This window comes from Anoplopoma fimbria, chromosome 8 (genome assembly GCF_027596085.1).
Source record: "Anoplopoma fimbria isolate UVic2021 breed Golden Eagle Sablefish chromosome 8, Afim_UVic_2022, whole genome shotgun sequence".
In the NCBI taxonomy this organism is placed as follows: Eukaryota; Metazoa; Chordata; class Actinopteri; order Perciformes; family Anoplopomatidae; genus Anoplopoma; species Anoplopoma fimbria.
The window spans coordinates 25,384,288-25,399,760 of record NC_072456.1 but is presented as its reverse complement, the minus strand read 5'-3'; the positions used below and the strand labels follow the sequence as shown (position 1 = coordinate 25,399,760).

General features: G+C 43.1%; 1 protein-coding gene across 1 annotated transcript in view; it reads right to left on the bottom strand.

Annotated features, from left to right (window-relative positions):
- The window catches only part of dab1a (DAB adaptor protein 1a), a 69,071-nt gene that overhangs the window by 9,038 nt on the left and 44,560 nt on the right, over positions 1 to 15,473 (bottom strand). Inside the window, 6 exon segments of the mRNA XM_054602382.1 lie at positions 163 to 353; positions 356 to 556; positions 2,029 to 2,125; positions 3,397 to 3,459; positions 5,962 to 6,096; positions 14,957 to 15,076. Of these exon segments, the coding sequence (XP_054458357.1) occupies positions 163 to 353; positions 356 to 556; positions 2,029 to 2,125; positions 3,397 to 3,459; positions 5,962 to 6,096; positions 14,957 to 15,076 (807 nt within the window).

Sequence of the window (15,473 nt, the reverse complement as noted above, 5' to 3'; positions counted from 1 at the left end):
GTTGTGCAGCCTGACAGCGGCAGGAAGGAAGGACCGGCGGTACCTCAAACTATCAAACAGTCTTATAATACTCCCCAAAAACTTTATTATTATAAATTCTTTTATTTTTATTCTTCTTTTGCATCATGACCAAACCTCCGGTCTCATCAGACCTCTCCTCACCTTGAACATCTCCTTCCCAATCTTCCTCGCCCTCTCCCCGTGCTGCGGACTCGACGACGCCGATGCACCGGCTCCGGCTCCGGCGCCCGAATGGCTCTCGCCGGCCGGAGTCACCGTCGTGACGGTGGCGAGGGTCTGGAACATGGCGGCGGGCATGCCCACGGGTTGGGCGGGGAGGTAGGCTGTTGGGGGAAAGCTCCGGCCGCCATGGCTGCCCACTGCTGCTGCGTGGCGGGGAAGATGTTGGCCTGGCCCCAGATGAGAGGCTGGCCGCCCGGCAGCACCTGGGCCACCGGGCCCAGAGGAGACTGGACCCCGAAGGCCAGCGGCGTCTGGGCGGCGAAGGCCTGCTGGGACCAGTGGCCGGGGGGGACGGCTCCCATCGTCACATAACCTGGTGGAGAGAGAACAGTTTGAGATTCATTCCTCTTTAACCCTTAAGCAAGTTCTGGGGGAGTTTTCACATTTTAATCTCTGTGTCCTCGATTTTCTCTGCAACTCTATGGAAACAGCACCATCATGGCTACAAGTAGAGAGAAAACAATGGAATCTATATATACAACATTGTTCCAAGTGCCTGCAAGTGTTACCAATATTGGAAAAGAATGGAGGCTCTATGTGCTATACTTATTGAATTATTTACATTTTTACAACCTCTATTTTAAACCTCTCCTGTTCAGTTCAGTCAACATTTCACAGTTTTTGTCACGTGACTGTTGGATTTAGGCAAATCAATCATGGCCTCCTAGCTGCACTGAGGAGCGCAGAATTTAATGTTTTTTTACAGTATCTTGTGAAAATGAAAGGTTTATAATGGGCAAGTTTTTAATAAGAAATGTAGAATAAAATATTTTTGATGAAATATCAAAATTTTGAGATTAGTTCCGGTTGCTTTTTCTGATGGAAATTCTAAAAAGTGTTGAAAAACGCTACATTCAAGCACTAGATTTAAATTCTAAATGAACTACAGGTAGATTGAAAAGGCAACCTGTCACATTTGTCGTACATGATGTGTTTAAAGGCTGTCGGAATGATGAAAATCTGACGAAAATTATGTTTTTTTTATAGCTTCTGGCTAAATATAAATGGTAAATAAATGGTGTCGTTTTGGCAATTGTTAAAACAAAACATGCTTTTCAATCCCGCCGGCAGGTTTTGGGGTTCAGAAACAGGCAGCAAAAGTCGATATTTTTATAAAAATCACAGAGAGTGAAGTGATTCAAATACCCAAAGTGCTCACCGCTGCTTTTTCTTCTCCACACAAACCCAGAGAGTGCTGCCCTACTTCTGCCTGCAGCTAATGTGGTGTCTCCTGATGGTCACGGTGAACTATCATAATTACCTCCAGAATGAGGGAGAGTCATTATGAAAAGCCCGACACACGCTCATTAAAATCACTCAAACTCATCCGCAGTAGCTCTTTCTCTATCACGCGCTCTCAGTCGTTACCTACGGCGGGGAAAGTTGACATTTAACCTCGGTGTGCACGGAGCGGGGGGAGTCGAGAGGTGAGTAAAGAAGGAGAACCAGTACGCACCAATGTGAAATCCACCATGCATACCAAGGAGAGTTCGTGCTATCATCTCGGCATGTTTTATTACTTTCCTCTGACCACCACAGTTGCCTCAGCCACAGGTAAATCAGCAGCGTCTGAGGCCGCAAGCTAATGATGCATTTTATATTCAACACACAACCAACACCACCTTTTCTCCCCCTCATCTACATTTCAATCCTATTCCGTCCCCCTCTATTTATTTCAACCTCCCCCTCCGTCTCATTCTCCTTGTCTCCCTCCCGCTGCGTTTGTTTCCCCCTACGCTCGTAGCGGCGGCGTATTTAAGCAGAAAAAAGTGAATGAGGTCCTACCTGAGGGCACAGACGCAGGATTGAAGGGAGCAAACAGTTCCGTGGGAGGCTGCAGGCCCAGCGAGGGGTCGAGGGTGTTGGCTGGAGAGGCGGGGGTCTGTGCAGGTGGTGGATTCAGGAAAAAACACACATCGTCAGCATCAGAAATACAGTTTGGATTTTATAAGATGTAAAATGCAAACTGTGTATGAAGTAGGGATGAGCTTTTGGTGCAAAAATACTTGATGAGAGAGTATTAGAGCAACGATGCAGAGAAACCAGAGAAGTAGAAGAGGAGCGGATTGCACGTTGAACTGTTTTCCCGTGGGAATTTGACAGACATGAGTGTTTTTTGGCAAATATGATTCATTTTAAAATCAGGCATCTGAACACATATGTGTTATTTGTAATGGAAAACCTCGCAGATCACTCAAGTTGTCACTAATAGCAGTGTTTTACACAGAATAAAAGAATGAAACAATAAAGTTTCTGCTAATGTGAGTCATTGATGTGAGGATAAAACAGCTGAAGGATTCATCTAAATAGTTTTTCTTAATTAATATGATGTGTTTAGTCATTTACCTTGTGATTTGTTTTTCAAAATGAAGAAAAAATTACTCTTCAGTCGCCAAAAGAAAATGGTAATTGCTGTTATTTGGTAAGATGACAACACGCATCAACAGGCCTGTAATATGCTGGCGAGAGCAAATGCACCTCCGGAGACAGACTGCTGGCTAGTTAGCCAGGTAGCTCGTCCCAGAGCAGCAGGGTATGAGGCAGGTGTAGCATTAAAGCAGCTTATTAATTCCACCACACTTTCATGCTACACTTGTTGCAGCAAACAAGCCAAACAAAGTTGTCAGTCATCTGTTGACAGCAACTTGCCGTAAGTCTGTTTAGTTTATCCAGAAGTTATCCCGCTACAACGGTACACATAAAAATGGCCGATGCTCGGACTAAACTGCCAGGTTAATTTGAATGGTAAAAACAGTGTGTAGCGCCGACGCATTTTCGAATCTAACTCTACGAATTAAGTTTTATGTTTGACCCTACTGTTGGGACAGTGGAAAGAAGGTTTTTGGTGAGTTTTATTTGGTTTCTGTCAAATTTTGAAAGAAGCATGTTTTACAATGCTCTGCCGCAGCACACATGGGAAGTGTGCCATCAGGACTTTCTTCCAGACAAAGTCTATTTCAACCCAAACCTTTAACTTTCACTAAATCTAACCAAGTAGGTTTGTTGCCTAAATTTGGCAGTAAGCCCTGAATGCAAACTTCTTCATCTCCAAGCACCTGTGACAGAAGAATATATATTTTTGGGGACAATAGTCACAGAACTTATTCGATTAAAAAAAAAAAGTATATATTTATGCAGGACAGCTATACTCACCGATGGAGAGGTGATGTCAGGAGGTGTGGACATGTCTCCAAAAATCTCTAACTGGTTGATATTCTGAGAACAAGAGAAACCACCAGTCAGGTACAACAACAATAATTTCATATATATATATATATATATATATATAATATATATATATACATATATATATATTTATATATTATCTGGGTCGGTTTGCATTCCAGTGCAACATGCAGCACACACCCTTCATGCTACACGACACACAAGCTTCGGTATGTTGGTGTCTGTGGTTTCCTACCTGAACACTGAGGCAGCGACACAGAAGAAGAAGAGGAAGGTGACGGAGGAGAGATGGGATAATGAGATGAAATGATTGATTATGATGACATACCTACCAAGAGTTATCACAGTGTCCCAAGGGGGAAAAACACAGTCTATGTCATCTCCCCCCCCCATCATTACAGCCCCAGTATCTTCTTCTGGACAAGTCATTACAGTCCCCATGTTCTATAGAGGATGTGTGGTTTGCCTCAGAGGGAATCTCTATCAAAGACAGAAGCCTTTTTCTATTTGATCTGAATTTCTTCTGCTTCCTTTCAGAGTCTGCCAATGATCCTCCTCTTTAGTATCTCTCCCCTCCCCCCAACCCCCCCTTTTTTCACATTAATAATATCTTTAGGCCCTGTGGCAAGTGAAGTAAAACTCTATTTATAGCCGTAAAGGAATTTAAGCCTTGAATACATGGTCATAGATTTGCATAAATCATGGAAGCGGATAATTTCTTTTGAGATAATGAATGTTCTTAGAATATCTTTCCCTCTCGTAGGTCAAGAAGTTCTTCTTGCATCTATCAGAAAATGGATCTGAGAGCACGGTGTTTTTTTTTTTACAGTCATGGGATATGTTAGGTTCATTACAAAGAGATGAGGATGTAATATGAACGATTGTTGCTGCGTCTAACGTAGGAGATAAAGATCAGCTCAACAAGACGACGCTAGATATATCCAAGATATGCAACGTGGACTGATAACAAACAGCACAAAACACACCGTCCTGGACATAAAATACAATAAACGCCTTTGGTTCTCACTCGGAGTCGATACGGAGCCTTTTTCCAATGTTCTTCAAACAGAAACCAAGAAAAAACACCTACTGGAGCGAATGTTCAAACAGTCCAGGAAGTTGGACGTTTATAGACTTTCCGTCCACTTCCAGTACTCAATATTCTCCCTGTGTGAGGCGGTGGGGCGGGGGGGTCAGGCTGCTGTGATTATCAGAGTGTTTTCAATGCTTTATTAATGTACTGTGAGGTGCTCGACTCTGCGTGTGTGTTATTGTCTGCAGGCCAGATGACCGCCGCCGCCGGCTCACCCCGCCGACCTCCAGCGGTCCGCTGACAGACACTCTGACCTTTACGTCCACTCCGCCCTTAAAGGACCTCGGCTCCGTTGCTGCTGGAGAGGTTTTTCTCTTTTTTCGCACAAGTACACATTCAGATGTGAACGCCCGGCTGCACCCACACATACGGCGTTCCACTTTACTTTCTGCTTCAACCTGGTTGCTAGGCTACAGCAGGGTTGCATGTTTTATTCATTCATGACTGGGGGGGGTCAAGAGTCGGGTTGACCCTAACGGCTAGAGACGGACAAAAAGCGGTGCGGTAAAGGTGAGGACGGGAGACAGGAAATCATCTGAGAATACGCCTGAAGAAGCTGGTCATTAGGGCTGATGGGTAACAGGATGCTGCTCACAAATACTGAGGAACATCTGAGCTTTTGTCTCAGACAAAAGTTGGGTCAATTTTCGACGATTTAATGCAAACCCGCTGACCCGGCAATTGTCATTATGACACATTCTCGCAAATTAAAAAGTTGCCTGCATCATCAACCTGAGCCGACGGCGTCGATGCGCTAAATTCATTCTGCGTTGCTTTAACTAAACATAAACTTTATTACAATGGTCATATACATACAGTACATGAAATGTGACCTCTCCATTTAACCTAAGCATTTAAGGAGAAGTGGGCTGCTGTGAGGTGCTGTGTCTAAAACCTGCATTCTCTCTACTGTCCATCAGGGGGCGACTCCTCTGGTTGTATAGAAGTCTATGAGAAAATGACTCTACTTCTCTCTTGATTTATTCCCTCAGTAAACATTGTAAACATGAGTTTATGGTCTCAATCTCTAGTTTCAAGTCTTCTTCAATACAGCATGATGTTCATTTAGTAAATGATGCTCCATTTAGAGTCAAACAGACCATAAAGCAGGGTATGCTTTAGGGGCGGGGCTACATTGTGATTGTTTGCTGTCGCTATCAGAGGGTCAACTTTTTATATACAGTCTGTGCGTGTAACGTGGTGCCGTTCACGCTCTTCATCTTATGTATTGTATATTGGTGGTTGACAAACCAGCTTAGAGGTGCATTACAGCCGCAAAGTCACTACCCTCTCCTTCATGGTGTCTCTCTCCGTCTCATTATGTTCCTCTTGGGGGCGGCTGCTGAGTCGAGGGCAACATCTAGTCGTAAACTTCGGTATACCTGTCCGGCGTTCGGCCTTATATATCAAACTGGTCCAAAACGACATGAGCTCCTTACCTGAGTCACCATGTCCAGGTCTAAGTCTATCAGATCTGCCAATGCCGGCTGCTGCTGCTCTCGCTGGAGGGGCTGATCATGATCATGAGGATGATGAGGATGATGGTGGGGATGGGGGGTGTTTTGATGTCCGTTCTGCAATCACAACCCCAGTGTTAGATGGCAGGTGGGATGAAAATGTGCTCACACACAAACATATTAGTTGTTTTTCGTACAATCAGACAGAAACACACACAGAGCGAGGCTCTCCTCTCACCAGACTCAGAGCCCAGGTGAAGATTTGAACAGGTTTAAAGATCATCCCTACCTTTAGTCTACACTACAGCGCTGAGCCGCCGTTTAAAGCCCCTTTAGTGTTTCTGTAAAGCTGCTCGCTGGTGTCAGCAACCACAGTGGGAGACAGACGGGCCCAGTAAGAGCAGCTGGATTAACGAACATGCTGTATGTGAGCGCAAAGGGAGGGAGGATGTAACATCATAGGGAGGAGGGAAAAACTGCTTCCTTCCTGCTGGTTTGATCTCCTTTATACCATCTAAAACTCTTAATAATCAGCAACAAATCCAATTAAAACAAAGCCAAAGATGAATTTCTCCTACGAAGTCTGTGCAGCCAACAGTTAAGAACTATGCTAAAACACCCATACTGGTGGTATTTGCATGTATTTTGCACCCTCTACCGAAAAATATGACTGTACAAACAACCTCCAATATATATTTTTTTGATGCCAGAACCTTTCGCCAGCGTTGGCACAAACACACAACGTGCAGATCGGTCTGGCGAAGCCACAGCAGTTGCTCCACTACGTACAGTACTGCTGAGTGTTTTCCTTTCTTTGGATGAAAGCGTGAAGTATGGTCGTCATTAGCATTAACAGCTTGCCCAATACTAATCAGTTCTGGAAATATTGTCCATTTATTAAAACCCACGAACTCATTACGGTTCATTTAAAAACCAAATGATGAAATGTAGCTGATCTTTTTGGGACGTTTAAATGTACCTGATGGTTTACTGTTATTCTTTGCTCTCTCTACATCCGTCCATCTCTCTCTCTCTCTCTCTCGCCCTGCCAATTATCCCTCAGTGCCCATTATACACCCTCGCCATCACTTCGCCCGGCCCTTTATCTTTATCAGTACGGCCGCCACCTATCAATTAGCCATCTCCGGGGAAACACTAATTACCTGTGCACATGTGTTCTGCATACAATTATCGCAGCCCCTTTAATTAACGCCACCTCGCTGATCCCCCGCCGCCTGACTGATCGCACCGGCACACGGTCGACAACTGTCACATGAAAACACGAACACAAACACACACACACACATACACACACACACACACGGACTCACAACTGGGAACAAAACACAACCAGGCTGTGGACGTTTTTGTCTCCCTTTTGAGTTTCTAGGTCATTCTTTCACACATGGGCATAAAACAAATAAAGGACATAAACCCACAGTCTCACACATTGACACTTATAGACTGCGTTACACCAACAAGGATTCATTTAATCTAATATTAGTTATCATCAGAGTTTAGCAAAACTAGGTTTAAAGTGAGTAAATCCAGATTAAGTAGAGCTCTGTTGCTGAAATAAAGGCTAATCTCCTTTTCTTAAATCAAAGTTACTATGAGAAACCTTTCACTGGTTATGAATCAGTTTCATTCCTATCCTGATCTTCTATGTGACCTTCATCAGTGAACGAGACCATCAGAGGGACGACTGTCTGCTTCTATTTCTGGTGAAATCAGATGAAATCATGCAGGTTCACCAGAAACTCCTTCAGCTCATGTTCCTCACAGTAGCTTTGTATAGAGTGGAGTTATTATGATGCTTGCTTACCCAAATTAAAATAAATAGATTAATAAATTAATGCATTTGAGTGCTGTCTGGGTAAACTGTTAACGGTATATATTAACAATATGTATCATTGTTTGCTATCTAGCTAAAAAGTCAGTTAGTTAGCCTAATGTCACTCATGATGACTATGCAGAGAAGCTCTGATGTCCTAATTAATGGCTCAATATGGTCAAATAATAGAAAATTAAAAACGCACAACCACACAGTGAAGATTAAAAACTGTTGGTTCAATCTTCCCGTTCAGCTCAAAAACTGTTTCCTTACTAAACCGGTATTTTAAGAGAAATTCAGTCTCTTAACCTGCCTCCAGTAACTTGATTATTTTGCCAAATCGATCCAAAGAAGGCAGAAATTTTAAATATTAAACCTTACGTGAAAGTTTAAAGTATATAATGAATCAGAATATAAATTGGAGTCTAAGGTTTTGGTGCAACAGAATTAAATTCAAACTAGTTTTGAGTAAAAACTAACTGACGTTTAAATTTTCTTAATTTGAAACTAGTTTTAAAGATTGATGCAACATGATCTCAAGTGAAAAAATGGTTCCATCTGGTTAAAAAATTAATCTTCGTTGATGCAACTCAGCCTATTTTAATGCAACCTTTATTCAAACCAGGAAGCGAGGCCAATGAAGCCACAGATTTGTATCTTTTCATGATTCATGGTATGGTATATATCTTGCCATGTATCACACTAATGTTTGCACAGAGTGGATGTGTGGAGGCAATATGCCGCTGACCTCCACATGTGGGCTTCTGTTGATTCAACACACTCCCTCAGTTCTTACAGGGTTAGAAGCTCAGTAGATTGAAACGGCCTCATGTGTGTGTTTTATTGATTTGTCATCGTTTAAGAAGGTGACAGAGTAAACAACGGAGGCGATGGCTTTAGACAGGCGATGGTGTTTCTGCAGCCAGCGCTATCATTTGATCCCAGACGTAGTGTAGTGCCGTTAATCCTTCTCCTGAGAACACAACGCACCTCTGCTGCCAAACCAGATAAACAGTAAATCCACCTTAAACAACAACAGTCAGATAAATGCTGCTGCCTTTGGTCAATCCCGTCTCAGTTAAGTCACTACAGGTAATACTGCTGCGATCACGCCATACTGGATGGATGGGAAGAATTAGAAAACAACGTTCTGTCATCAAATCTGTAAGTGATTTCTGTGAGTTTATGGTCTCAATCTCTAGTTTCAAGTCTTCTTCAATACAGCATGATGTTCATTTAGCAAATTATGCTCCATTTAGAGTCAAACAGACCATAAAGCAGGGTATGCTTAAGGGCGGGGCTAACTTTGATTGACAGGTCGCCACCACGACGTTGTCTGTTGTTTTTTCATCTTATAACTTTAACTCTTTCATAGTGTTTTCAGTTCCTGAAAGTCAATTTTGTACACCTAGAAATGTCACAATTAGCGTTCGTTTGTACTTAGCTCCACCCTCCCGTGTCACTTCTGGTTGCAAAAAAACAAGATGGCGACGAACAACATGCTAAACTCGGGGCTTCAAAACAGTCTACGTCTACTTCTTATTTACAGTCTATGGTGTGTATTTGAGTTGTATATTCATTTATTTTCAACCATTTATTATATTTCTGTGTCATGCCAAGCATTTGGCCAATCCCATATGGGATTACAATAAAGTTTTTTAATAAATGAAAACATTTCAAATTAAAATGCAAGCCCTGCAGTCACTCTATATGAACAATAATACAATCATTTTATTTTCATTTGTGAATAAGTTAAACTATAGCTTAAACTAACTCATTTTGTAGACTATATAGCTCCTTTGCAATGACGTTTTGTTGGTGTTAACAATGGATTTCATACACTTCTGCAGTTCTTTCTACTGAATGTAAGATATAATAGCTATCAGAGATGTCTCCTTGAGGCTGCTCAAATACAAAATGATGGGAGTTTTGGCTTCTGATGGGAGAAGACGTGCTGTGACATCACTTACTGTGGTGCTTGAAAGATTCAACCCGTAGAGAGAGCAGCACAGCGGCAGTTTTTTCAGCAGTATCTTCAAATCACAAAACGCCATTCTTAAATTTCTATGATCCATTTTGTATTTCTGTGATCCTGGGTTGTATTAACTCCCTCTGAGAGACTTGAATTCGCTCTATTCAAACCAGAATGGACGACTGGTCCAATTGGTTGCACAACAAGAGAAAAAAATATTGGATTTGCTCACGTTCAGACACCCGCCAACACAAAGGCAATCCAAATAGCAGCATGTGTTGTGGGCCGGGTGAGGAGGGAACAGAAATACTACGGTGCCTCTAAGCGTCTTACCAAAGCTGGGGGATAATATGAAGCCAGAAAACAGCGAGACCGATTCCAATTCCACCGAGAAAAAAAATGTCATAGAGTGGGATCGCAACTGGCAGAAGTGACGTTGTTCATAGAGTGGAGTCCAGTTTTAGCAGGTTTAAGGATTAATAATGAAGCTGGTGGGCTGATATACAGACCAGCAACATGGGATGAAGTGTTCACATACAAATGCACACACACACACACACACACACCAGCCTGGTTATGGGGAGTGTGAAGATTTTAGCAGATTAAATCAGGCAACAATATAAGTAGCATCTTTATAGGCAGATAAAAGAGCAGCTGAGTTATAGAGCAGCCTGGTCAAGGTCATCTTTCATTATAACCACTGGCAGTGTGAGGAGAACTTACACACACACACACACACACACACACACACACACACACACACACACACACACACACAGTACTACACACACCTGCACAAACAGCGATATAGATTTACACTGCAAACACTTAAATGCACGAACATCCTTATATATATATATATATATATATATATATATATATATATATATATATATAGATTGAAAAATATGCCATGCACATTTTAAAGTCAGACACATAATTCGTATCCGTTACTGAAAAAAAAAAGATAACGGTGACAAAAAACGTACGTTCGGCACAATCTGGGAGAAGGTCATGCAGGTTTTGCGCTGGATTCACCGCCGGGCAAAAACCAACACACAGCCAGGCATGCATTCACACAAACCCAGGTTATAACCACATGGGAGCAGGCACCACGGAGCACAAGGAGAATGGCACCGGCCACCACAGCTACATCACAGGCAGAACAAGAGCACTGGGTTCCAGCAAAACCTCTCAGAGGAAACATTACAGACTGGGAGATTTAAGCAGGGAAGAAGAATCGCTGCAAAACTAGAGCTTCAAGATGCACCGGAACCAGGAGAACGATGCTTTACAGCTGAGAGGTTTGTCTGAGAACGGGTGGGGGGGTAAAGGCGGGTAAACACACGGGTCACTCACTGGGCGTCGCTTTGGGACGTCATAGACCCCTTCCTTCTGCTGACTGGTGGGAACCTACACAGTTCGGCCAAGAGAGCCTGTTACCTCTGGTTTTTAATCACACAATGAATCTTCACACATCACACGTCACATGCCTGAAACCTGGCTCCTCTGGAGGCGAATCAATCACTATCTGTGTGTGTGTGTGGATAATCAGAATTAAAATCTGCAGAGTGAGAACTCATCTACTCGGCTAATCAGTCGACTATCGGCCTGCGGTGTCTCTCTCTCTCTCTCTCTCTCTTTCTCCCTAATAAAGAATGGATAAGGCTGCTTATCACACCCACAGACATCTAATAACTCAGATTGTCACACACATGGAGACATGTAATATCTCGGTGTCACACAGGCGGACAGATCTGACAGCATGTGTGCAATGAGAAGACTCAATAAGCACTGATATGTTTGAATCCTGATATTCTCACGGTAGGTTTTGTTTCTCCTGCAGAGACACAATGTTTAAAATGAAGTTCCTTGTTTGTGGGTATACATTAGCATATACCCGTCTCCTTCTTTCTCCTCCTCCTCTTGATGCCTTTTTTTAACATGTTTATTTCCAGAAGCTGCCATCTCTATTCATACATTAGTTCCTCTGTGGCTGGAGGCTGGCTGAGGCTCACGTTTCTTACGCCTGATATGCGTGTGTGTGTGTGTGTGTGTGTGGTTTGTTTGTTTGTGTGTGTATGTTAGTGCACGTGCCAGCACTCCCCGTCTATTTCCAATCCATTTTATTTAAAGATCAAACGAGAGGCTGGTGATTAATCTTTCTTCCCCGCCCCCCCCCATCCCTTCATCGCCTGCTTTTCTTTCATCTCCTCGTAAAAAGAGGAGGGGAAACCAGGAATAACCTCCACATCCCCTCTTCATCCCTCGGAGGTCTGCCCACGTCCTCCGAGGAGAGCACCCAAAGAAAGGCTCGTCTCCCCGGGGTAGCAGGCTTTAGCTGTTGGGGCCCTCTGGAGAGTGTTGTTCGCCTCTGATTCTTACTGTCTTTTATTTACTGTATGGACATTTTTATGTGTGGAAAAAAGGCAGCCTTTAATTTAATAAGCACAATATATATGTAGTGCTGTAGCTGGTGTCAGATTAAAGCCACATCCACACTGCTACGTTTCGTTTTACAACTATCTGTTGTTACGTTCACGCCTAGCGTTCAACATGGATTACATGCATCAGTTGTTCAGTTAAATTCTGTATTTTGTATTTTTACTACTATCGACACGGAGGAAGCAATCTATTATTGGAGCGATTAGCGGGCGGCGTGTCCAGCGGCGTTATCAGCCCAGCGGAGCGGATGTTTGATGTCACGGTTTACCGCTTTGAGGAGGGAGATGGACACAAAACAGAGGATTTTCCTTTTCTTATCAATGCTTAATTATGTTCTGCCCGACTATTGTGAAGTTCACAAAGAAACTGTAAACAAACAAAAGCAGCCAGTGTGAGAACAGACAACAAGGTAACCGAAGAAACGTTTGAGACGTGTGTTGACCAAATTTATTCAGCATTAATCTAGTAAAACTTTGTAAGTGTTCAGTTGTTTTAAAGTAAATTTGATGTGTGAGAGAGAGAGCTAGAGCAAGACCTGCAACCTTGCAACTAAGTTTGAAAACTAAAACTTTTTCCACAAATGTGTGTGTTTGAGTGCGTGTGTGGGGAATATAGAGTAAGATCTTAGCCTTTTATTATTAAAGTGTACAGTAATTCTCTGTTGTATTTTCTATAACTTAGCAATCAATCCACTTCCTGTTTACACCGGCACCCGCATGCCCAGTGTACGTGAATGGTCATGTGATATACGTTTTCAGGCGTGTTGTTATGGGGAGAAATCATTTCTAATAAACGTTTTGGTGTGGATATAACCTAAATCTCTTTTGTTTCAGGATTTTAAAGATTTTCTTGTTGCTGGTCGTGACTTGACCACAGCTGACTACACGATGACCAGAAAAAAAAATACCTCAAGCAGACAAGGCGAGCTTGTGAGTACCTGATAAATGCCCTCTTCTGATTGGTCACGGATGGGCTCGTGTCCCGCCTCAAACACAATGTACTACAACGTCAGCAGCGGATTGGAGGAAGGGGGAGAACAAGAAGCGGGAGAGAAAATTGGAAGATAAAAGAAGTTGAGAGAAAAAGTGGTGAAATTGCAGATGTGATTAGTCAAACAGCATTGTCAATATCATTTTTTTTTAAAAAAAGAGTAGAAGAAGAATAGATCCCGGTGACACACGGGGGAGAATTTAAGCAGCAAAGATTTCCCGAAGCAGTTAAGTAATACATCTTTAGACCGGCAGACATGCACGCACACACACACAACACCCATGATCGCACACATACTGTCGTTGGCGTCACACACACATCTGTACCACACACTGAAAACCAGACATCTCCTCACAGCGAAAACACAGAGAGGAGCAAGCCGACTAGAATGCAGCAGGTGAAAGAGCAGCGATGCTGATTGGTCAGGAAGTTACCTGGTAGACCGGGTCCTCCAGATCCTCCTCCAGTATTGTCTGCAGACGAGCGGCGGCGGCAGGAAGAGGGAGAGAGATCACAGATCACACGGGGAGGAGGGAGAGAGGAGACGGGGGGGGAGAGTTAAGCCGGTGGAGCAGAGAGAAGTAGGCGGAAAGCACAGCAAGACGTGGCAGCTTCCCAGCATTCAGAAAAAAAAATAATTTGGCAATCATGAGAGAGAGAGAGAGAGAGAGAGAGAGAGAGAGATACATAGATAAAGATAAATTAAACAGGTGATGCAGAGAAGAGACAGAACTGAGGAAGGTGAAGTAAGCACAATGGGAAGATGGTGCCACTGATGGAACCTCAAAGTGGCTGCTCCGCATGTCAGTCTCTGGCTTTGACGCTTTTTTGCTTTTTTTCATGTCTTACTTAACTTGTCAGTCAAGAGTCTGTCAGATGAAGCTCATCATTCTTATGTCAGATGATTGAGATTAGGGTTAACTAGAATTAACTAGAACCGGTTTGAGTTGGCAGTCCTCACTTCAGACTCACTTTTCCACTTGTTGCACAGCTTTTCTCAGGGTTGTCTGAGTCGGAAGCTCTCGTTGTCTTTACACCAGCCTCCTCCTCTTTCTTTTCATTTTTCTTCATAAAATAACAAGCTAAAGACATTTATGGATAACGGGAACAGCAGAGAGGATTGTTTCGTAAAGTTCTACTACACTACATAGATACACCACTATGCGGCGTACATGCTAATGGCGTTTTATTCGTCTCAAAACCTGCGCAAATAATAAAACAGGTGCATGCTAGTGATACAAGCATATCTGCTCCATGTGCACAAATACCGTCCTGCGTGCACTGGGCTGTGATGAGCGTGTAGGGAGAATGAGAGGGTCGAGGGTCGATCCTTAAGTTGACTATTACAAGTTTGGAGGAGGGGGTTAGAATGGACCATGGCTTATGTCTCCGCTCATCATAATGCACGTGAAATTTTAGCTCACACAAAATGTTTTGCAACCATTTAGTTTGCAATCTGGAGCCCTGAAAAAATCATATCATTTTTAGACATTTGTGTTAAATTGTCATAATTAGCATATGCATTCTTGAATTATGGTTAAAAAAGGGTTTTGTGAGCTCACAGTGACCTTTGACCTCCAAATTCTAAGCAGTTTATCCATGAGTCCAAGTGGATGTCTGTGCCAAATATGAAGAAATTCCCTCCAGAAGTTCCTGTGATATCGCATTCAAGAAGACGGACGGACAAACATGGCTGTCACTGACATAAAAAAGGAACACAGAGCTGGTTGGTGTACCTGGTAGACCGCCTGCTCACACTGCTTGTCCTTCTGGGCCTTCTTCTCCATCTCCTCTCTCTGCTTTATCTCATAGATGAGCTGGAACAAGTCCCGCAGGTCCAGGATCACAGGCTCGGCCTTAAGGGGAAGATAAGAGGTCGCACATTATACACCCATAGACACAATCACACACACACAAAGACACTAAACACACACTCAGAGCACTGATCAGAGCTGCAACCACGACCTGCTTTTTCGAGTTAAGTGGCGATAATTAATGCAGACTGAACCTGCAGCTCCTCATGAAAAGACATTAAGACCAAGCTTAGACCAACTTTAGCATCGCAACAAATAACATTATCTCCTCAATTATTCTCATTTCGGTGCGACCTCTGCTTCGGCACAGCAGTGTTCACTGAAAAAGTTAAGCCTGGCTCAACAAGTTCACATCAAGTGATTGGTTTATATCTACAGTTTGCCTTGGAATTGTCAAAGTTATTGTCCCCATGATCGTTTTTCAGAGTTGTAAAATGCT